Source organism: Triplophysa rosa, linkage group LG1, assembly GCF_024868665.1.
Source record: "Triplophysa rosa linkage group LG1, Trosa_1v2, whole genome shotgun sequence".
Classification (NCBI taxonomy): domain Eukaryota; kingdom Metazoa; phylum Chordata; class Actinopteri; order Cypriniformes; family Nemacheilidae; genus Triplophysa; species Triplophysa rosa.
Genome location: NC_079890.1, coordinates 23,002,789 through 23,025,557, shown reverse-complemented (window position 1 = coordinate 23,025,557; position 22,769 = coordinate 23,002,789). Strand labels below are relative to the sequence as shown.

The 22,769-nt window shown below is 36.6% G+C and overlaps 3 protein-coding genes across 3 annotated transcripts in view; all 3 read left to right on the top strand.

Moving 5' to 3' along the window:
• Window positions 1–8,755, top strand: part of ptprja (protein tyrosine phosphatase receptor type Ja) — a 29,627-nt gene extending 20,872 nt beyond the window's left edge. The window contains exons 14-32 of the mRNA XM_057337976.1: window positions 303–566; window positions 719–979; window positions 1,088–1,357; window positions 1,843–2,097; window positions 2,393–2,668; window positions 2,759–2,905; window positions 3,043–3,235; window positions 3,442–3,560; window positions 3,836–3,917; window positions 4,324–4,371; window positions 4,482–4,490; window positions 4,761–4,848; window positions 5,480–5,570; window positions 5,653–5,726; window positions 5,814–5,948; window positions 6,164–6,280; window positions 6,360–6,520; window positions 6,648–6,783; window positions 7,037–8,755. Coding sequence (XP_057193959.1) covers window positions 303–566; window positions 719–979; window positions 1,088–1,357; window positions 1,843–2,097; window positions 2,393–2,668; window positions 2,759–2,905; window positions 3,043–3,235; window positions 3,442–3,560; window positions 3,836–3,917; window positions 4,324–4,371; window positions 4,482–4,490; window positions 4,761–4,848; window positions 5,480–5,570; window positions 5,653–5,726; window positions 5,814–5,948; window positions 6,164–6,280; window positions 6,360–6,520; window positions 6,648–6,783; window positions 7,037–7,192 — 2,882 coding nt within the window. The 3' untranslated portion in view covers window positions 7,193–8,755. The remainder of the gene's footprint in view (window positions 1–302; window positions 567–718; window positions 980–1,087; window positions 1,358–1,842; window positions 2,098–2,392; window positions 2,669–2,758; window positions 2,906–3,042; window positions 3,236–3,441; window positions 3,561–3,835; window positions 3,918–4,323; window positions 4,372–4,481; window positions 4,491–4,760; window positions 4,849–5,479; window positions 5,571–5,652; window positions 5,727–5,813; window positions 5,949–6,163; window positions 6,281–6,359; window positions 6,521–6,647; window positions 6,784–7,036) is intronic.
• Window positions 8,756–8,988: 233 nt separating this feature from the next.
• slc22a18 (solute carrier family 22 member 18) lies at window positions 8,989–16,715 on the top strand. Its single transcript, XM_057337965.1, has 10 exons — window positions 8,989–9,498; window positions 9,838–9,935; window positions 10,021–10,166; window positions 10,259–10,391; window positions 14,538–14,647; window positions 14,741–14,851; window positions 14,986–15,086; window positions 15,186–15,287; window positions 15,407–15,527; window positions 16,091–16,715. The coding sequence occupies exons 1-10, from the start codon at window positions 9,403–9,405 to the stop codon at window positions 16,273–16,275; spliced, it is 1,203 nt and encodes a 400-aa protein (XP_057193948.1). The 5' UTR covers window positions 8,989–9,402; the 3' UTR covers window positions 16,276–16,715.
• An 806-nt stretch (window positions 16,716–17,521) lies between these two features.
• Window positions 17,522–22,769, top strand: part of otog (otogelin) — a 36,908-nt gene continuing 31,660 nt past the window's right edge. Inside the window, exons 1-7 of the mRNA XM_057332643.1 lie at window positions 17,522–17,581; window positions 17,884–17,941; window positions 18,636–18,693; window positions 19,887–19,962; window positions 20,594–20,692; window positions 20,791–20,945; window positions 22,567–22,688. Of these exons, the coding sequence (XP_057188626.1) occupies window positions 18,655–18,693; window positions 19,887–19,962; window positions 20,594–20,692; window positions 20,791–20,945; window positions 22,567–22,688 (491 nt within the window). The 5' untranslated portion in view covers window positions 17,522–17,581; window positions 17,884–17,941; window positions 18,636–18,654. The remainder of the gene's footprint in view (window positions 17,582–17,883; window positions 17,942–18,635; window positions 18,694–19,886; window positions 19,963–20,593; window positions 20,693–20,790; window positions 20,946–22,566; window positions 22,689–22,769) is intronic.

Here is a 22,769-nt window from a genome sequence, read left to right as displayed (position 1 = left end):
TGGTTACAAGCATTCTTCCAAATATCTTTCTCGGTGTTCATCAGAACTAAGAAATTTATACAGGTTAGGAACAACTTAAGGGCGAGTAAATTTTCATTGCAGTTTAGTGCAAATGCAGTTTAGCTTTGAAATTGTGTCTGTAGTTGAGGTGTTTGGTGATTTTTATTTTATTTTCTGTGAAATACTTTCACAAATGATGAAAAGAGTAGATGATAATATAAAGTCCAATGATGTTTTAGTTATTTATTAGTTAAATGTACAGTACTGTTACAGTTGTCCCATGTTCTTTGTTTGTGTTGCAGAACCATATCCAGTTTCCAATGTGAGTTATGAAGTTCTGAAAGTTTCTGCTGTGAGGCTGAACTGGGATCCTCCTAAGGAGTACCACGGGGGCATTTCTTATAGAATATTAGTGTCCAAATGCTCACAAAACAGTAAAAACCTGTCTACGTTTTCTGAAAACATCACCGTAACAGACCTGCTGCCCGGGACCCTGTGTCTGTTCAGTCTTTATAGTTTGGCTTATGGCATTTTGGGAGAGCCACAGAACATCACTACTTTCACAAGTATGAATGAGATGTGTGCGCTGACTCCCACACACGCACCACCAAGAAGACACACACACTTATAACTCGCATTGCACAAATACTTCCTTTGATGAAAACAATATTAGTAATATCTGCTGCTGAAAGCTCTCTCTCTTTCTCTCTTTCCAAAGAACCCTCTGTGGTGGTTCCAAAAGTAAAGAATCGGGGCTCAAATGACTCGCTCGTGGTGACGTGGGATCCTCCTGTCGGTGGACTGGACATGTATATTCTCAACATCAGCAGTATGGAATTGAACAAATCCATAAACCTCAGTGACACACAGCACAATCATACCTTCAGTCAACTAAAAGCTGCAACTGTCTTCAAAATCACTCTCACCACTGTTATAAGAACCTTACACGAAACATCAAGTGCAGTTTACAATGCAACCTGTAAGCAGTCAACCCTAAACCATAGCTATGTGAAATCATGCATCAAAAAAAACTGTAATACACAAACCCACCAGATGGTGGTATTTATAGATGCTACTTGTGTTTCAGATCCAAACAAACCAGGAGAATTGAAGGAGATGTCAAAGAGCACCCATTATCTGCAGTTGCGATGGGCTGAAGCTCAGGGCATGACTCCTGGCAGCTTTAACTACAGCCTGACCTACTGGTTTGGCCTTAACAGCAGTCGGTTTTTGACTACAAATAACACTTTTCTTCTGGACAACTTGCGATCTGGAACATCCTACAATGTTTCTGTAGCTAGTGTGGGGCCAATGGGTTTCAAGAGTGAATCTGTGTTCAGATTTCCTGTAACCACTAGTAAGTTCAGCAGTTAGTAATATTGTACCGAAATATTGAGCAAATTCTATTTACAAAGTAACATTTAAGTAAAAAAATTCTCTTGACATTAAATACCTTTAGATCTGAAGCCCTATGCCTTAAAGTTTTTCTGAAATATTAGGAAACATTGTGCAAATGTATTATTTTCTTTCATTACCAAACTACAATTGTAAATTAATGGAATGTTTTTGAAACGGATGACTGAATAATGAAGAAAAGTCAGCCAATAAGAGCCAAGAATAGCCTCCCAAATTGTAGGCAAAGGGCAAGAAGTTACATTTATGTGTGTCATGTACCTGTACGTCTTCCTGTAGCATTTTACAGTTTTTAGTGTGAACTCGAGTGACTCAATTTCTTACACAACGTCAATACTGCACCGACAAGTCTTTTATAAAATTGCTACAGTATAAGAGTGTTCAATTGTTCTGTTAAAAACCCTTATCCCTTCCTGTATCGGTTTGCAGAGCCTTATCCTGTCCGAAACCTCCAAATTATTTCCATGAAAACAAATGCCATCTCCATAACATGGGCGGAAGTGGAAAGGGTCACAAAGTATGTAGTAAGAGTGTACGAGAAGGCGGAGCCAAGGAATTACTCAACCAGTTCAGGAAGATTTACTGTGGAAAATCTGATGCCTTCCACACAGTATATCATCAGTGTGAGGAGCAGCACTTCTGACGACACGGAGGGAGATGATGAGCGGCTGGAAGCATGTACAGGTTAATACAAACGCACACAAGCTCGCACTGCTAAAATACAAACACCCTAGATAAACAGATCTGGTAAGGGCAGTGAAAGTCTTTGATTGTGTATATTGTACAAAATGTTTTCAAATAAGTAACAAAAACTCAGTAATCTTCTACAATGCTAATATAACCTCTACTAAAGAACAATACTAGTTCATGAGTTCTGAGGACTCTTTCATTAGAAGTGTAAATCAACGGAAGCTATGTATTATAGCGGATTTCATTAGACTCTGATAAGACTCAATACAGTGATATTTTGTATGTACAGATGCAGCTCCAGTGGAGACTTTGACCTGTATTGGTCCTAATCTAACTCTACCAATGCTCATGCTCTCATGGAGTTCTCCTACTGGTGGATATCTGGCCTTTGAACTCAAGCTCTCTTCCTCCGATTCTTCAGCTTCAACTACAGCTTCAAACACCTGCTTCAACCACAGCTTCACTGGACTCAAGTACAAAACTTCTTACATTGCCACTCTCTGGACCATCGGCTGTGGCAACAAAAGTACAGCGAAGACGGTCCACTGTATGACTGGAATCACAAGTAATGAGATTTATTTTTATTTGTATAATATTTAACATTCTGCTTGCTCTATATGTCTCTACATATATTTTCTGTCTTTTATGTGTATAGGACCTGTTGTCCCTACAATAGAAACAGCAGCGAAAGTGTGTGATACACAATACAACAAGTTTACTGTGATTCTTCAGCCGGAAGTCTTTAATGACTCCAATGGTCCCGTGCTTTATTATGGTGTCCTTGTATGCTCCGACGCTACTGGTATGTCTTATAGATGTTTATTCAGACTGTATAATGTCAACATTTTCTACAATTCAATAATATAAACACTCATCTTCATTTCCTGTAAAATGGTTCTGTTAGTTGGTAATTAAAACTTGTGAGTTTTACTTCCACAGGTTGCCATACTGAGTCTAACCAATGGCTGTTAAATACCTATGAGAACTGGAAAGCGAATCGGTGCTCCGCTTACCTGGCTATTGTCAAAGCAACGGCGCACAGAAATGTGGATGAACACACCATTGTCATTGGAGATCAGACACAGTGGAACGGTTACACAAATGGGGAACTTTATGCTAAAGGCAGTTACCGGTAAACCCTTTAAGTGTTATTCTGTAAGCTCTTTGCTGGATACAGTAAAACCCAATGTAATGCATACTTTGTCACTAATATAACTAAACTCCTGGACTTTATTCTTAATTTTTCCTTGCTGTGCAAATTCATGAGTAGTGTTGTGGCTTGCTCAAATGTTTGCTAAATGTTACACGGCCTCTGTTGCTGTGTTCTGCTTTTTGCAGTTTTGCTATCATCACTTTCACTCATCTGGAGATAACCAACAATTTAGTAAACGTGTCTAATTCATACTACTCCATATCCCAGTTTTATCAAACCTCCATCATTCTGCCAGAGAACCCAGGTAATATTCAAAGCACTGACTATGTCACATCAGCTTTTTCACAGTAACACATCCATGCTGGTTTTCTTGATCAGGCAATGCATGTGTGTGTATTTTCTTTCTATCATTCCTTTGAGAACAGTGTATTTGATTAGCATTTATAGTAAAAACATTGATCACATTTCTGTCAAAGGCACAATCCATTTGTGAACAGCATACTTATTGTACATGGTGACTTTAACATAACCTAGTGTAATTAATGTATACTATAAAAAGCATCTTTCTTCATCTCCCAGTGGTAATTTGGTGTGTAGCTGGAGGAGTCGGTGTCATTGCTGTTCTCATTGTAATCATGATCGGTGTTGTGGCTTGTAGACGGTAGGACATTATTCATGCTTGGATTCAAACATTAAATATTTACCAACGTCATGTGATGCATTTTAGAGGAACAGGAAAATTTTGTGTAGGAATTTATTGGATCGTAAAGTGTGTTTGAGTTTCACGGGCAAATTCGTTTTTTCTTTATTTTGTTTACCACAGTGTTAGATAATAGATGTATAATGATTAACTGAACTGGATAAACTTTACCACGTTTCATTTGTTAATGGCAAGCAGAGTTATTCACATACTGCTAGTTCCTTAATTAAAGGCATAGTTCACCCAAATATCAAAAAGACTGGGATGGTGCCAGGGTAAATTATGAGATAAGTTTCATATTTGGGTGAGCTGTACTTCTTTAAATCTCTGCTTTAGTGGTGTAATAATTCAACTTATCTTAAATCAGGAAACAAAGAAAAGATGATTCTACTAGTGTTCCTATCCACTCCATACGGTAAGTGTACTATTCTCATCAAATGGCACAGTGTGTTCTAAAAACTAATTGAAAGAATAATTAAATATTTATTATAAACCTAACACTAATTCATTCTTATTTTCTTACAGAAACAAAGTGTAAGTACTCTGTCTGTTCTCGCTCTCTTTTTTGTTAGCATTTGTGTTTAAATAAAATTAGATAATTTTATAAAAAATAACATATTTTTCAGCTGGGTCTGATAAAGATATATATTGTTTCTGTTTATTGTGTTTATGCTGTAAAGTATATGTTCAAATGATGTTTATAATTATACTGTCTTATATTATTATTATTATTATTATTATTATGCAGTGTGTTGTATGGTTTAATACATATATTCTGTGGTTTATTATTTAATGATGTCACAGGAGTAATCCAATCAAGGTGGAAGATTATGAGGCCTACTACAAGAGGCAAAGAGCTGATTCTTTCTGTGGATTTGCTGAAGAATTTGAGGTGATTTTTCAAAATATTGACTTTATTTTAGAAAAATATTTTATTGGAACTTTTTTTAAAAAGTAGCAGCTGCTAAATCTCGGACTGCTGTTAAAGGTGTGGTGTCTGATTTCTCTTAGCCGTTGTTGATGTTCAAATCACCAAAACAGACACACCCCTACCCCCATCTTTTGCTTTCGTCAGCGCTCAGCTCAACTACTGTCCGTCCTGTGCACTGTACTGTACACCTTACTGCTGATTGGCTACAAGGTTGTTTTGGTACTCTGACCGACTTTGTCTAAACGAGTGTAATTCGGAAATCGGACACCCCGCCTTTAAGTCACATTTGGTTAGATTTGACCAAATGCTTGTTTACTGACTAAGCAAGACCTCAAGGTGGTGCTAGTGTTGCCAGTAGACAGACCACAACAGCTCTTTGAAGCTTGCTCTTTGTACATGCTGCATTCCCATATTATATATAGACACATTGTGACTTTTTGAATTATGCATTTAATAAAATAGTAATCACGGAGAAATGAATGCTTTATTTATCATTAACTAAAAGAGAAATCTATGAATGGTGTTGAATAAGCTGCTTTGTATTTTTGTTTATTATTCATTTTATATATTCATTATTTTTATGTGTTTGTAGAATCTAAGGCCGGTTGGAATAAATCAGGCAAAAACCGTCGCTATGGCCCCTGAAAACAAAGCCAAGAATCGTTATAACAATGTGCTGCCATGTAAGTCTGCTGCTGTCTAGTCTATTTTGGTCATTTTTTTCCCGTGTTTCTAATCTGAACATGGTTCATGTCTTCTCGGCAGATGATTCATCTCGAGTTAAGCTCTCTGTGCCCAGCAGCCCATTTGATGAGTACATTAATGCCAGCTACATGCCCGTAAGGAGGAGAAAAGCTCAAAGCAAGAATATATCAGATCACAGCTGGCTTTTTCACACAATTCTCATGTTAACTCTGTGTTTACAGGGTTACACATCAAAGAAGGAGTTTATCGCAGCACAAGGACCTCTGCCCTGCACTGTCAATGACTTTTGGAGGATGATCTGGGAGAAAAATGTGCACACCATTGTCATGCTCACCAAGTGCAATGAGCAAGGACGGGTACAGAAGCCATTCTAAATTATCTGTATTCTCACCTGACATGTAATACTGTATATATAATTCTGACCATTATCTTAGATTGTATTTAGCATTAGTCATTAATAAACTCATCACATTCATTTTATGTATATTCAGCATTGTGTTTTTTGCATATTCAGTGTTTTTTTGCATCTATTTAACAAACATTGTACTGAAATTATTGCTGTCCCTTTAAGGTAAAATGTGAGGAATACTGGCCATCAGACATGACAAGTTTTAACAATCTGACAGTGACGACTACTTCTGAAATCCCACTAGAGGACTGGACCATAAGTGACTTTGAAGTAAAAAATGTAAGTACGTTCGTGTTGTCTTTTTCTAACATCATGCATCACAGTTGTGGCATAAATCTGTCCTGTGATCTGTCCACAGGTGAGAACAGCAGAGACACGATCAGTTCGTCACTTCCATTTCACTGCATGGCCGGATCACGGTGTACCTGAGACCACTGAGCTTCTCATCAACTTCAGGCACCTGGTCCGAGAACACATGGAGCAGTACTCACGACATTCACCCACACTTGTGCACTGCAGGTACTGAACATTTTCTGAATACTTGAACATAGTTTAGAGAAAGAAATGGTACATATCGTTTCAAGGAAACATACTGTGCCTTGAATATTAAATGCAAACTGAATTTCTTTCTGTTCCCAAAATACAGTGCAGGTGTGGGCCGGACAGGAACTTTGATCGCCATTGATCGATTAATCTTTCAGATTGAACGTGATGGTGTAGTGGATGTATATGGGATCATCCATGATTTACGCATGCATAGACCACTGATGGTGCAGACAGAGGTAATCAATAAACAACATAATATTTCTGTTGGCTGTACAGACACATACATTAGTCACACATACATCTTCACCAGGCAACATTTTTGGTAGAGAAAATGTCATCAATATAGATTAAAGATAAAAAGCTGTGACATTTGTGAACAGTAGCAGCACCAATTGAAAGCACCAATTGAAAGAATGTTGATGTGTGACAGGCTATTATCAGGTTCTTGTTTTCTAACAATGTGGACCTTTACATTCTCTAATTCTGCAGGATCAATATGTGTTTCTTAACCAGTGTGCCATGGACTTCATCAGGTCTAGGACTGGAAACAATGTAGACTTGATCTACCAAAACACAGCTGCACTCACTATTTATGAGAACTTTGAACCCTTGAAAAAATCTAAAAATGGCTATCATAATGCCTGACCCTCTGCCCTGAACATGACTCTGCACTGCTGTCAACACTTTTTAAATTGATAGTTTAATTGAAAGAAACAAAAAACAAAATCTATTTATTTAAGTATGTTTGTTTATAAAGAAGTATGCCAAATATTTTATAGTTTTATTCATTTTAATCAAGTACAGAAGTGAAGTGGCAGTGCCGTGTTGTTATAATTCACATAGAAAAAAGTGGTAATGTTTTCATAATGTAATATGACATATGCGTTTTCTCATCTTAAACATTCTCATGTTTTCATCTTCATTTGTCATAATGAAGATGTGCAATAACCTGTGAGGAATTTATCCTACTGATGAAAACATGCCATTTCTCTTGAATGGTCCTAGCATTGTTTCTCAGTTGGTTTTGCTTTAGTTTGTGATGCAGTTCTTTTTATTTCCTCTCATCTGACGGGTACGTAATTAAATCTGATAAGTTACAGAGGCCTTGGATATTTAAGGAGCAAGCGGCCGGTTTCACAAGAGGTGGGTGTACATAGGCTTATTACAGAATTACATATTGGGCTTTCCCAATATTTACTTTCCATTTTAGGTTGTATGAAGGGGAATAAATACAGTACAGTTTTATCCATTCCTTCACTATTGAAAACCCTCCTATTGCTCTGTAGAACCTCCATTATAGTGTCTTCTGTAATAAACACACCAACACCTTATTTCTTACTTCCCTAAAGTAATACATCCAATCCCTTCACTGCAGGTTAATAACAAGTAACACTGCAATTGCATCTGTCCAAATATTTAAATGAAATAATTTTGGTAACTCTTTACAATAAGATCACATCGATTGATCCAGTAACTAACATGTATTTAAGCAATATTTTACAGCATTTAAAAACTTGTTTAATGTTAGTTAAAAGCATAATAATTCATTTAAGTCCATTGTGCATTAACTAATATTAATAGATACATGTGATTAAAAAGTTATTCATAAATGTTGACATTAACATTAAGATGAATAAATGCTGTACCAGTATTGTTTATTGTTAGGTCATGTTAACTAATGATTAGGTCATGTTAACTTATGTAAATAATGTTAACAAACTGAACCTTATTGTAAAGTGTTACCAATTTTCTATACCTAGGAGTCAAAACCAGCAGAGAATTATTATAAAAAAGTATATGGGCTATTTACTACTACTGTGATTGTTGGGACCATATAAGTGCAATAAGTTTATAAGCATTTCAAGTTACTGGTCAAATATTTCAGGAATTGTTTTATATACTGTAAATGTTCAGTATATACCTACTGATAATTTTTTACAAAAGAAAGTCACATCCTGTTTGTGCATTTTAATTGTTATATTTGTACATAAATATATATTTTTTGTTCAGACTGTACTTAGCTTTGTGAAGTTTTAATATTTTGCCTTTTTTATGTTTATTGAATACTCTGCTGGTCAAGGTAAATAACATATTACAGATAAACTCTGTATTATATTTAAATAAAAAAATTGCTGCGCTTCATTTTACACCATTGTGGGTATTTTGTGTGCTTATGAAACCAACCTGATTTATTGTGATTCCTGACAATTTTTTTTGGTTCATGTTATTATACAAAATAAAAGTAAAACTTTAAATAAAAATTACATTTACCGTGTAGAAAGAAATTGTATTCTGCTGAAAGTTCTAACCTAAAAACATCTCGAGTGACTTCGGATGCATAATCAGTCGGCCAGGTTTGTTAGGGTTTAGTGACCTGTATGCGGCTCATAGTCACGCCTCCAGTGGTCCCGACACAGAGAGGAAGAGGATTTTCCTCGGCATTATTTACAACAAAATGGCGAGGGTGTAGCATTAAGGGTTTTCTTTACTTATTTTCCATAATCCAGTCTCGTTACCGGTTATTTGTTTCAACAAAAACTGAATAAATAGCGAACTGTTCAAAGTCCTACAACCTGTTGTAACTTGTGAGAGTAAACGGGGTCGAAGTTCAGCGCAGCGCGTTGTTGGGCTCAACCTTTCACTCACATGAATTATGCTTTGTCACTTATACACAGCTCTTACTGTTACATCCACCTAGGGGTAAGAGCTGTTGTCGTGCTTTTGCATGGACTCCGAAGTATGACCGTGGACACATTTGATCGGATGCTTTTATTGAACTGTAAGGAGGAGATCGAGTGGAATAAAGCCTAAATGTCCTTTGGTCGAGAAAGTTAACGCGTAAATAACTGTCGATTATGGATGCAGCAAAGAAGCAGAAAGTGATTTACATCACTTACCTCATCGTAATTCTGGACATCACCTGGCTCTTCCTCCAGTTCTCCATAACACCGGTTCGTCGTTCACATATTTCACATTTACAATGACGTTAAATAGCTATCATATTATTGAGCCATCTGTTCTACATTTTCACTAAAATCTTTATTTTATGCAAATATTATAACAATTTTTATTTTATTATATATTGTTTTTATTGACAAAACAAGAATGTAATATAATAGAGTATAAAGAATATAATGTTATACTTGCTCTTGAGTTGAAAGCTGGCCACAATGTTTGTCATGTTCTGTTTAATAAGGCTCCACCAGCTAGTCAGAGAGAGATAGAGATGGAGAGGTTTTATAATGCTTGGGTTGTATATTGCATGTTTAGTTGTGTGTTCTGTGGAGCAGTATTTGGCAAGGAGGCTTGGGTTCGACACAATTTGGTTCGGGTATCTGCAGACCACAGTTGGAGTTATTCAGCTGATTGGAGGCCCTATTTATGGAAGGTAAGATGTAGTTTCCTGTCAATTACCTTCCCATTCTGTCTCTGATTATACTTTGTTTTGATGTGTGTGCCATGTCTACTCTCAGGTTTGCGGATGTGTTTGGAGCACGTGCAGCCCTGTCTGTGTCCTGCTTGGCATCTGTGGTTTATTTCTCAATGCTGGCAGTGGCTGACAGCACGTTTATGCTTTTCATACACAAATTGCCTGCTGTGTTCATGCATGTACTGCCAGGTAACTAGGAATTGCTCTAATACACAGTTACACATGTAAGAATGAACATGTACGTAAGCACTAAACTGTATTTGTGTGTGTGTGTTTAAAAGGATGTCAAATGGTGGTAGCAGATCTGTCAGCGAGTGAGAAGCGGGCAGATGCTCTTGGAAAACTCGGTCTCTGTTTTGGCATTGGCATGATCACAGGATCATCATTGGGTGGAACTCTCAGCACTCGGTTTGGGTAGGACACACTACACTTACACATACAACTCAAATCAAATACTTTTATTGTCACTCAGCCATAAGTGCAACAGTGGGTGAAAAGCTTGTGTGCAGTTCCGGTCAACATGGCAGTATATAGAGAGAGACAATAATTACAATATTCAACAATGTTCAATTATTATTCTAAAGCAACTCAGGTGTCCTTTTTTTTCGTAATTTCCACCTGAATTTGGCATACCCAATTTTAAACAGACCCCATAACAACATACAGTGGTATAAAAATGGAATATTTTTGTGTAATTTCACAGTAAACCTCTCAAAATTGCATGTAACACAGCTGAAAGTGCATGTAACAAGCAAAACTTGGTGTTGAGTTTGCTTGTGGTGTTTTGGTCCGCCTCCCCTGTTGCGCATTGCCATATCTCACCTATTTGGACAAATGAGAGGTCTACATAGAGGTCAGAGTCTGAGCTTTCTTTTAATATGTATCTCATGTGTATAGACAGAGGTTCAGATATTTTACTGAATTTTTAACTATGAAAGCTTTTATGTCACGAAGCACATTGATGGGAGACATTGGAAGCAGATATTTAACTTTTTAAAACCACGAAAGAGGTAGGAATGGACTTATTTTGTAGAAAACAACCTAACGAAAAAGATTATGAAGCATTTGTGGCTAAGTGTAATGGTGGGATGCAGTTATTAGCTTAGATATTTTATGAATGTGTTGTTTGTTTACAAATATCAATTTCATACATCATAATTTATTCAACTTGCATTCGATCTGTGGTCAAAAATCAATAAATCCAACTTGAGATCTATATTCTGTAGAATAAGAGCTTTCATTTGATATATAACTTGAACATGTTGGACATATTTGATTGTTATGAAAAATGTTCATGATCATTACATGATTTTAAAGGGGTTATGACATGGAGATTAGGGTTGGGCCGAAAGACGATGACATCGTCCATCGCCGATGGCTGACAGCCATCACGATGTTGGGCTGGCATTGTGGTTCCCCTGCATGACGTAATTTTCGGAGGTTCCGCGGTCATCCGCACATCCCGTACGCGTGTACAGCACGACAAATTTTGACAGCCGAGTCCACAGTATGACATTTTGCGCATGTGTCGAGCTCGTCCATTCGCGCTTTTCTGCGGTCGAGTATGATTTGGAAGCTGGGAAACGCATGTGCGTGCGAGACTTGACAGACGTAGAAAGTGAAAGCAAACAGTGAATCATAGTAACGCGCTCACGCTGTGTGTGTGAAAATTTGTAAATGACGACCTGAACTGTGCACGTCCGCGATGGCAGCGGGAAACATCAGTGACGCTGCAGTTGACTAATCACACGCGCACACACACACACACACACACACACACACACACACACACACACACACACACACACACACACACGTCTGGTTTATTATCTCCATGGGGACAGTCCATAGGCGTAATGAGTTGTATACTGTACAAACTGTATATTTTATCCCCTACCCCTAACCCAACCCCTAAACCTAAAGATCATAGAACACTTTTTGCATTTTTAGATTTAAAAAAAAAAAAAAGTTGTTCTGTACAATTTATTAGCTTTTTTGCCCATGGGGACCTCAATTTTGGTCCCCACAGTGACACCAGTCCCCATGTGTTGGTGTGCATTCAGGTTTAGGTCCCCACCAGGATATACAAACATGAACACACAGTCTGCACTGGTGGGCTCAAGATCTACTCGTCTTTCCACGTGAAATAACAACTGGAAGAAATTCAAAATGTGCAGGTCGTACATAGGCAAATACTTGTTGAAAAGTACGCTGTCTTGAAAACTTGTCGCAAAATGCGATTTTTGGCAGTCAGGAGCCCTGATATAATTGTTTTTAATGTATTGGCAGATGGCCATCCAGCAAACTTATATAACCCCGCCCCCTCGCTCCGCCCCCCGATGTCATCGTCCATCACGATGATGTTTCACTGTAGGCATCGTCCGATGCCAATTTGGTAGACATCGCCCAACCCTAATGGTGATATGATGATTTTCAGCCTAAATAAGTTATTTTATGTACGATAAATGCCAAAATGCTGCACTTCTCCAGAAACTAGAGACCCTAAGCTTTCAAATGATACCACATATGATAGTTAGAGTTACAGAAATACATGTTAACATTAAGGGAATAATTTTATGACGTAATTTTTATGGTGTAATTGCTGTGCAGAGTGGGTTGCACTGTGGGATCTCACAAATGCTCTGAGTGCTTTTTTCACGGCTATTAAACACTATCATTATACACTATGTAACTGTAATGTCACTTAATATTTTGTTTTATTTTTTTATTTAAATAAAATGGTTACTGCACATTTGATTCCACCTGCATCAATGAACGTTTTCAGGTGCCAGGTTTAGAGTAGTAGAACGATGCTGTACAGTCCCAGCATAGTACTGTGGCCTTTTGCATCCTCTACAACCAAATCTCATAACTAGCCAGCTTTGAGAATCACACAGAGCAATTCCTTGGGTGTGTGCACCACAACCAGATGTCGATAATTGTTTAGTGAATTGGGCACTAACAACAGCACAGACAGCAAGTGCAAATAAATAGGGGTGTAACGATACACTCAGCTCACGATTCGGTACATATCTCGATGCTGGGTTCACGATATGAAACACATCTCGATTTTTTGAACAAAATTAAAAAATGAAACTGAAATTCAAATAACATTTATTTTCAAAATATTAACAATTTCAGTAACTTATTTTGTTGCACATACAACTTAATAAAGAATTTTAACATTTTAAGGCTTAACTGAAATTAGAATTAAGGTCAGTGTCAATTTTGACAGCAAATTTTGATTTAGTTTTAGTCATAGTCTTTTGACTAAAATGCAATTTAGTTTTAGTCATCTCAATTTATCATAGTTTTAGTCTATTTTTAGTCGACGAAATCTACATTATATTAGTCTACTAAAATCTATCTGGATTAACTCATTTAATTGGTGTAATTAAATGTTCCATACAAAGATTTAACTGTTTCGACATAATTTACTTTACCTTGGAATTAAATGAAACCAGGTCATTACCTTTATTTTTCAGAAAAGTTCAGTAACTACTGGATATGCATTGTTGCAACACAGAGAATATTAGACCATGAACGACATGTAGCAGTTCATTCAGTCTCATTTTGACTTAATTGACTCGTTCTTTCAGTGAAGGGCGTGTTCATTCACTACATTCAACCAATGAAACGCTCTGACAGAGCTCACACTCAAGCGCTATTAGCTCGTGTCTCTTTGAAGCTGCGCTGTCTTTGTTTGAGACAGTAACTAATGAATGAGAAAAATCTTTCATAAAGACATATTACATAAACTGTATTACATTTCTTCAATCATGCAAATCACATACTTGTTTTTTAACATGTCATTCGATCTTTTAATGTACAGTACGACTCACTTCATCGCTTCTCTGATCGGAACAGCGCTGGTTTTTTTTGGCTTAACGTTACTTTATGTTGCATATAACGTTATGCAGCAGCTCACGTTAGCGGATAAATTAACATTGGCATTTAAAAACGTTTGTACTTGCCTTTGTAATGAGTTTCGGGGTGACTCGCCTGCAGTCACGCTTCAAGTTTGCTGTGTTTGAACGGCGATTGTGAAGGAAAATATGACGCTTTGTAAACCACTTGGAGACACAGATTGTAGGCTTGTTCGATTTGATGGTTCGCTGCAAGATCCGACAGGCGGATGGCATCAAAGTACCGCGAGAGCGATTCGAAAGCAAACTTTTTATCGTTTTTCGAATCGCTCTCGCGGTACTTTGATGTCATCCGCCTGTCGGATCTTCTGCGCCGCATCAAGTCGAACAAGCCTATTGTCTTGTGCTTCTCTCTCTACCGCACACGTGACGCGCTGTAGGTTTGATCGCTGAACGAATACAATTAAACATATCGTAAAATATCCCCATCTCTCTACGATGCGCATCGTAACATTTTTGCATCGCGAAATATCGTAATACGAAGTATCGTTACATCCCTATAAATTAAACATTTTCCACCCTGAGGCTATTTAAACAAATATAATTGAATCTAAAGCTCTGTTCAGTCTGAACAAAGCAGCACTGATCCACTACATAAGAACTTCAATTGCAATGCTTATGTGTGTTTATTCAGGGAAACGTTTGCAGCATCTTTTGCAGCTGTAGGGAGTTTTGTATCTTTCCTGTTGGTGTGGAACTTCATCCCTAAACAGACCAAAGTACACACTACGCCAGAGAGTGAAAGTAGGACATACGTGCAGATACATAAATCATACCCAGACACAACAGAAATGCACAGCAATTTTTAGCATTATGTATGTGTGTTTGTGTGTTTAGAGAAGGAACCATCTAAATCTGTGTTTAATCTGGGGGAGATTACTAGATTGATGAAATTTCCAGGTGTTGCCAAAACATTTACAGTGAAGATTATTTCTGGATTACCAACAGGTGAATACATGTATTACATAGTGTTGCTGTAATTTGTCTCTTTCTTAAATATATTGAAACGCTCTAAAGTGAATAAATACCTAAATGTTGAATGTGTTTTGTCTCATCTATTTGTCAATTGGTTTGTATTTCAGGTATATTTCAAGTTATGTTCTCCATCATTGCTATAAACTTCTTCCAACTGCAGGCAGAACAGAATGGATATTTGATGGCATATTTTGGGATTGTAAATATGGTACATGCAAAGTTTCGTTTCAGTCATGTATCGGATAAATTGTTGTTTAAATTCCGTAGCTGCTATGGTAATACAATGTACACTGGTTTCTTGTTTCAGGTAATTCAAGGTGCTGTAATTGGGCGTCTAACATCTAGATTTCCAGAATATTCTTTATTGCTCTTCTCTATTGGGTTGTCCAGTCTGGTTGGACTTGCACAGGTAAACATATCACATATCATAATTATTTTAAGAAGTATTTACACAATATTTGTCAAATAGCTGGATTACGTGACTCCGCTAGAAATATGTGTATGTATGTGTGTTTTTGTGTGTTTCAGGCTATGATGACCATCGTGTTTCAGTTTTGTTTCATTGTGATTCCAATGATGTTCTCTCTCAGTATCTTCAATGTCATCACAGATAGCATGTTGACTAAGAGCGTCTCTCCATCTGACACAGGTAATCCACACACGTTTATGCATTTACACACAAGCATACAGTACTGTGCACAAGTCACGAGCGCATTTTATGAGTTACATGTTTTAAATGTTTATTTATTCAAGTGTGTCAGTAGGAAATATCAACATAGATTTTCAATTTCTTTTACATTAACTGTACTAATCAAGTGAGATGATTGGTTGATATTGCAGTGCATTGTGAATTCAATCCCAGGAAACACACATACTGATACAGTATAATGCATACATGGAATGCACTGTTAGTTACTTTGGATAAATGTATGCATAAATGTACTACCAAATGCATAAATGAGGTGGAGAATAATACCATATTCCATCAGGGACAGTTTGAAGACCTTTTCTACAAAGAAACTGGTAGTGCAATAATCGACCTGAGATTGAAAACAGTAACAATTGTGTTTTTATTCTACGAATTGGATTTTTCATCATTATACTAAATGCTATTTATTACACTATAAAATTGGCCTCTCCATGTTTTCTTTAAGCATGAATTGGTTCTAGGCTGACAATAAAGCACATTTTAAATTTGTGTGGTGTTCTCAGGAACCATGCTGGGTCTGTGTGCGTCGGTTCAGTCTCTTTTGCGAACGGTGGGCCCGACTATTGGAGGATTTCTTTATGAGACATATGGGGTTCCATCCTTTGGACTCATTCAGTTTGCCACCAATGCTGCTGTCTTCAGCCTTCTGCTTGCCACTGGAGGGCGCTCACAGCCCCATAGACCATGACACAGTTATTTATGTTGTGTGAGGTGGCAATTTAAATAGGCATTTTATTTGCCTTCTTACTTACTGCATCATAAGTGAATCACAAATAGGCCAGCTACTCTCAGTTGTGTGAATACCATAGATTTGTCAAATATCTTGTGTTACTGTCAAATAAAATGTATACAAATGATGCATTGATTTTTTTCTTATTTCAGTATTTTTGTAATGAAGTTTATACATTAAGAGATATTATGTGGCATAGTCCTTTTTTGTCTGTAAGCCAACAAGTTGTGCAATAATATTATAAGGGTGCTGTATTTGCAGTAGAATACACATCTGTAAAATGACAAAAAATGTTAATTATTCATGTTTGTAGTGTATTATCATTATGCAAAATGCATAATCACCTTGAGTTACATTGTATCCGAATGAAAGAATTTTCAATAAAATCTTTATTTCAATTTATGATTGAATTAGTTCTGTTTTTTATAAGATTTTCCTATCCTGATATGTTACACTTATACTCATTCAAGTTGTACAAAATTACCCAATTTATTGCGATTAAATAAGCACGGTTTATTTTTTATTTTACACAAAATCAAATGTGAAGGAGCATCCATATTAAATTTGTCAGCTCTGTTCATGTGACAAGCTTTTGTGTAGTGTCATTTTTTACATAGCGTCTCCTCTCCATTTTTATCGATTTTTGGCTTTAGAAGACATTTTGCCATATGCATTTGTCGGCACATTTTACCAACCTTTTTTATTTGATGTTTTATTTTGGTAGACCGTTTATAATTGCAGTGAATTCACTGGGCAGAAACGCAAAGCTTTGGCTTCAAAGATGTTCAGAAAGTTATGTGGAAAGTAAGGGTTAAGATGATGAATACCTTTATTAACTGCTTAGCGTATAGCTCATTCCCGTAAGGCCAAAATGACTTTTAACGTGACTGAATCTTGAACTCAAAGATTTACATTAGCCTACAATTCTTCAAGATGAAACTTGCATTTCTTCCTTTGTAAGTAAACATGACTCCCTCTCCTTCATGCTTCATGAAGTACGTGACGTTCATTGGTTCATTTGCATATATTATCTCATCATGTTGTGGTGGTGGTGGGATGCGCGCGGACACACAGGAGCGAGAGCGTGAGGAAAGGCTGAAGGCAGACGGGAATATGAGTCGGTAATGCCTATCGGTGTAGGACAGTGAGGGGAGAATCTTATTCCATCAAAGTGATGCGCATGAGTCACGAATGGATCCTTTTTTAACTCCCGGAAAGAAACTTTTTTTAATCTTTTTATTATTCTTTATCTTACTATATCAAGGTAAGTAGCCTATCATGATGCCGGACTGATATGTTATCTTTAATAAACATTTTTAATTGTAAAGAAGAATGAGATTAAATGTAAAGTTTCATTTTACAGACAAAATGGGTAAAATGTTTTCTTAATTATTATGTAGATTTGACGTGTAATTTGGCACGCATTAAACACGATGATTTTTAAAGGATGAAACTTGTACGTGGTTAGATACAGAAAAGTGTTATGCTGACTGTCAAAAGAATAACTGCAATCATTAATGTATAAATAGACTAAACTAATGTAGCCGTAATTTGTCTTCTTTTCAGCACATTTCACGTGGGGAACCGAAATACTGAATTTAACAAGCCAGCATGATTTTGAAAAGTAAGTTACATTAATATTTACATTTTTGTCTGCATGACTTTTTTATATTATTGATTTACCCCCCTCCCCCTGTGTTTTACAAAAATATAGTTTTTGAAAGAATTGCCTATCTATTATTGACAACATCGTCAAAATATGATAAACATATTTGCGTTTGTGTTTACACGCTCATTTTCCTCAATTTTAAAATGTTGCTCTTTTGAATTGTGACTTAATTCAAGTCTAATTTTACGCATGTTTAATGAAAATCGCAGATGGTTTATTGAAAGGTCTTCGGGTCTGTAATAGTTATGAAACAGGCTGACAAAGCTCGAAACGCCTGAGTCTCATTGTTTTTATATTATTGATGTAACCCCACCCCCTTGTATCACAAAAATACAGATTTTGAATGAATATCTATTATTAACAACATCGTCGAAATATGATAAACATATTTTCAGTTTTTGCGCGCTCATTTATCTCAATTTTAAAATGTTGCTCTTTTGAATTGTGACTTAATTCGAGTCTAATTTTACGCATGTTTAATGAAAGGCGCAGATGGTTGATTGAAAGGTCTTCGGGTCTGTAATAGTTATGAAACAGGCTGACAAAGCTCACTCGAAACGCCTGTGAGTCTCTCGCTTTTCTGTGTGACACAAGTGCTGATTACCCGTGTGTGAGGAACAAACCACTCCTTGTTCTCTGTGTGTCCCAGCAGCGAGAGCAGCAGGATAATGCTGGAGAAATGGGATCCCGCTTCCCAAACGGAGCAGGTAGGAGAGCTGAAGCGATGCATTGAGAAAGCGCACAGGAAACCTGCGCTAAATGCAGTGGCATTAGGTTAAATGCATAACATTACAGCAAACAAGGTGTTTGGAAAATGTTGTGTGTATTATTCATCTGTCTGTATGACATAAACGATGTCTGAGTTACGGCAAAAATATTATGATGTAAATACAAATGAATAATGATAATAACATGTTCAAACATATGTTCAAAATATTCAACAATTTTATTAAACTGTAAGTTCAAAATATTCAATAAAATTATGAAAACGTATGAAATAGCTATACTTTTAGTTTAGAAGAGTTCTTAGTATACCTGACATGTAGGTTGTCAAATTATGTTATCAAGCTAATTTTCTAATTACTTATCACATTATAATAAGCACACGATTTCAGCAAGTGCTAAAACGAGCTTTAAAACTTAGACCCATTTTTCATTATTGATGAACACCACTGATATCTTTCAAATAACAGACTGCGGCCAATGACAGATGTTAATAACTTCTGAAAAAAATCCCTCTTTTCTGACTTTGTTGAGCGCTTTGGGACAAAAGCCGTCATTTCGGCGGCAGTAAAGCGGTTTCAGGTGTCCTCTGGGCGCTCAGGATTGGTAAAGCTGGAGCGGCTGTTCCCTAGAGCCGCTATTCACGGAGACACACTGGCCCCGTTCATTATGTCAGAATGCATCTCCTTTGCAGCCTACATAAAATTATTGAACTCTCAGATATCAGGTGTGATGGGGAAAAGCGGGCAGAATAGAGCTGGTTTCGGTCAGATAAGAAAATTATTTAGTTCTGAAATTATTGGTTAATCGTTATCATGTCCCCCCACCTGCAGTAATACAGTTTTTATCCATGTAATGGTTCCAGTTTCTAGTGAACTGGATTTATTAGATTATGATTTTGTTCGGAATTTCAGTTTTCAATTCTGCTTCTGTGGTAATTGATTACAAATTTTGATTTATGAGAACAAATGAATGCAGTTTCAGAACAGGTGTTTTGTTTAATTACACGTAGAACAGGTAAAGTAGCCTAACAAAAGATCAGTATTTGTCTTCATAAAGCATTTTTCACAAAGTCTACAGAATGTATTTAATCTCAAACTACAGAAACTCTGCGTCTTTTCATACACATTATTAATTATTTTATTCTACATTAACTTCAATTGATTTTTCTTTCAAGAGAGTTTTACAAGAGAGCAACACATCATCATCAATGCAGACAGAAGCACAGAAGCCATCACCCCGCAGAGCCAGTGGTAAGACCACCACAATGTTACAATACCTTACAAGTCTTTGTGTGTTTGGGGTCTTTGTGCTTTTTATTTCACACATGTCATTGTCTATTATATAACTGTAGGGAACTAAACAGACATGCTTATGGTGCCTAAATTGTTCATGCAGAACAATTAGCAAGCATTTATCTATTTGTTTAACTAAAAGCTCTTGCATTTATTATTAAGGATATTATTACTATACACGTATCCATAATAATAGATTGTTTGAGTTTGTGTTGCAGTAACCTTATTTTTGGTTGATAAAACTCCAGACAAGTAACATTTCTGATTATTTGAAATGTGAGAATGTGGCTCTTGCAGTGATCATCTGTTGAACAGGCTGATCAGTGTCGTCATTACACAAAAGAGCACGATTCATTTATGCTTCAATGAGCACTTCAGTAACCTGCACCGCTCTCTGATACATATACATTTACATTTAGTCATTTAGTCATTTAGCAGACGCTTTTATCCAAAGCGACTTACAGATGAGGGAAACAATGGAAGCAATTGGAACAACATAAGGATAACAAAAAGCATACCACACTGAAACACACATCATTACTTTTGATTGATGTGGCACACTGAGCTTTATTTGTCCTGTATACTGTAGGTGACTGTTCATCTCCTTGTCTGAATGGGGGTCAGTGTGTCCATCCAGATTCCTGTAACTGCACTTTATACCAGGCCACAGGAACACACTGTCAGACAGGTACTGTGGATCATACAGGAAAACGTTCGTCATTTTTAGAAAAGATGGGAAAGACAGTGACATGTTGTGGCATAGAAATAATAGATGAAACGTTTCAGTTCCCAATTTAGGCTTTGAGCGAGAGATGACGTGCCGCTCGTGGGGTCAATACAACTACGAAACTTTTGATGGACTTTATTACTTCTACCCTGGGAAATGTAGCTACACATTACTGAGAGACTGTGAAGACAGTCAGTCAAGTGTCCATATACAGGTGAACAAATCTTTTCAATCTCTAGAAGAAATGTTGTGATCTGTGTGTAATAGTCATAAAATGTACATAATGGCTGTGTTTCGTAGGTCTATAGCGAGACAAACAGTCAATTTATATATTGAGTTATTAACTTGCATACTAGATGGTTTCAAAGCAACAACATAATGAAACATTACTGCGCATGAGCGCTTTCGTGGCCCAAACTTGACTTCTGGTACACATCCACAAAGAAAAGAGTCCCTGAAGATTATTTCTGAAAACAAGCAAAGGAAATAACAAGTAAATTACATTAGCTAGCAAGTTAAAAGTATGTCTAGCCAGTATTATTTTGGGTTACCAAGAACCGTCACTTGGCTAAACTTAAATGTGTCAAAGTTACACAAGTCGACCCATTAACTTGTTTATTTAATCAAATTAACGGTAAAACTTTACAATAAGGTGCTATTCGATAACATTAGTAAATGCATTAGCTAACATTAGTTAACAATGAACAATTTAGTTTTTCAGCATTTATTAATCCTTGTTAATAGTTATTCATGTTAATTCATGGTGCTTACTAATGTGTAATATTAATAAATGCTGTATTAGTATTGTTCATTGTTAGTTCATTTTAGCTAATGCATTAACTAATTGTTAATAAATACCACCTTAATGTAAAGTGTTACCAAATGAACATATGATAGAATTCAACAAATTGTTTGGTCACACTTCAGAATAGGGGGCAATTCCCGCTATTAACAAACCATTAACTAAGACTTTTCCCCCAATAAACTCTTAATTTGTTGCTTATTAATAGCTAGTAAGGTAGTTGTTAGGTTAAGGTATTGGGTAGGATTAGGGATGTAGAGTATGATCTTGCAGAATATGCAACTAATGTACTAATATATGTACTAATATATGTACTAATAAACAGCCAATATGCCAATAACAGGCATGCTAATAACAACTAGTTAATAGTGAGAATTGCCCCCTATACTGAAGTGTTACCAATTGTTTATTTAATACAATTATTTTACCTTAAAATATTTATATAAACTAAAAATAATATAAATTGCTTTAGAAATAAATAGCCAGACTTATCAACAAACACACACCGGACGTTGCCTTCAGGCCAGACACGTGTGTCCGATAAAACGTCTATATTCTATATTCTATTGCTATTTCTTACTTCAAAATAGTATGCTGTGTGTGTGGTGTCGTGGGTGTGCACACAGTACAACTCTTGCCTGAGGAATATATTCATTGGCATTCATAGAGAAAGTGATCTCATTATTATTGTCATTTATGCTCATTACAGTTTAATACAGTAATTACAGCTAGGGCCAAAACAGAATTGGCTTTGTTCTCTTAGGCTCACTGATGGGAATCCAGAAAAAGTAAGCTACCTCAGACAGAAGTTTCTTTAGGCCATTAGCTTAAGTGCCAATATCATTTATCAGAATGACTTGGTGTAAAGCAGAATTGAAGTAGCATTGGTCGACATCTCTAGATCTAAACATTTCACTCTTTGGGTGATATTTTTAAAGGAGTTTTTTATTGTAGTTTTTTAACTCCATTTCTGTAATACGATACAAATTGTATGTCCTGTTATCATGCTTCATTTCTGCTTATTCATTCACAGGTGCATAATGACCCAGAATGCAATTCTTTCCCATACTCCTGCACACGTTCCATCAGTCTGTTCCTGCCGTGGGAGGGAGAGATTAGGTTACAGAACTTCAGTGTTACATTCAAGGGTCAAAGGTAAATGAACAATCACACTCATCTAAAGCCCTTTTCACTTAACCTCAACCTAACCTGCTGCAGTGATCTCACAGATTCATC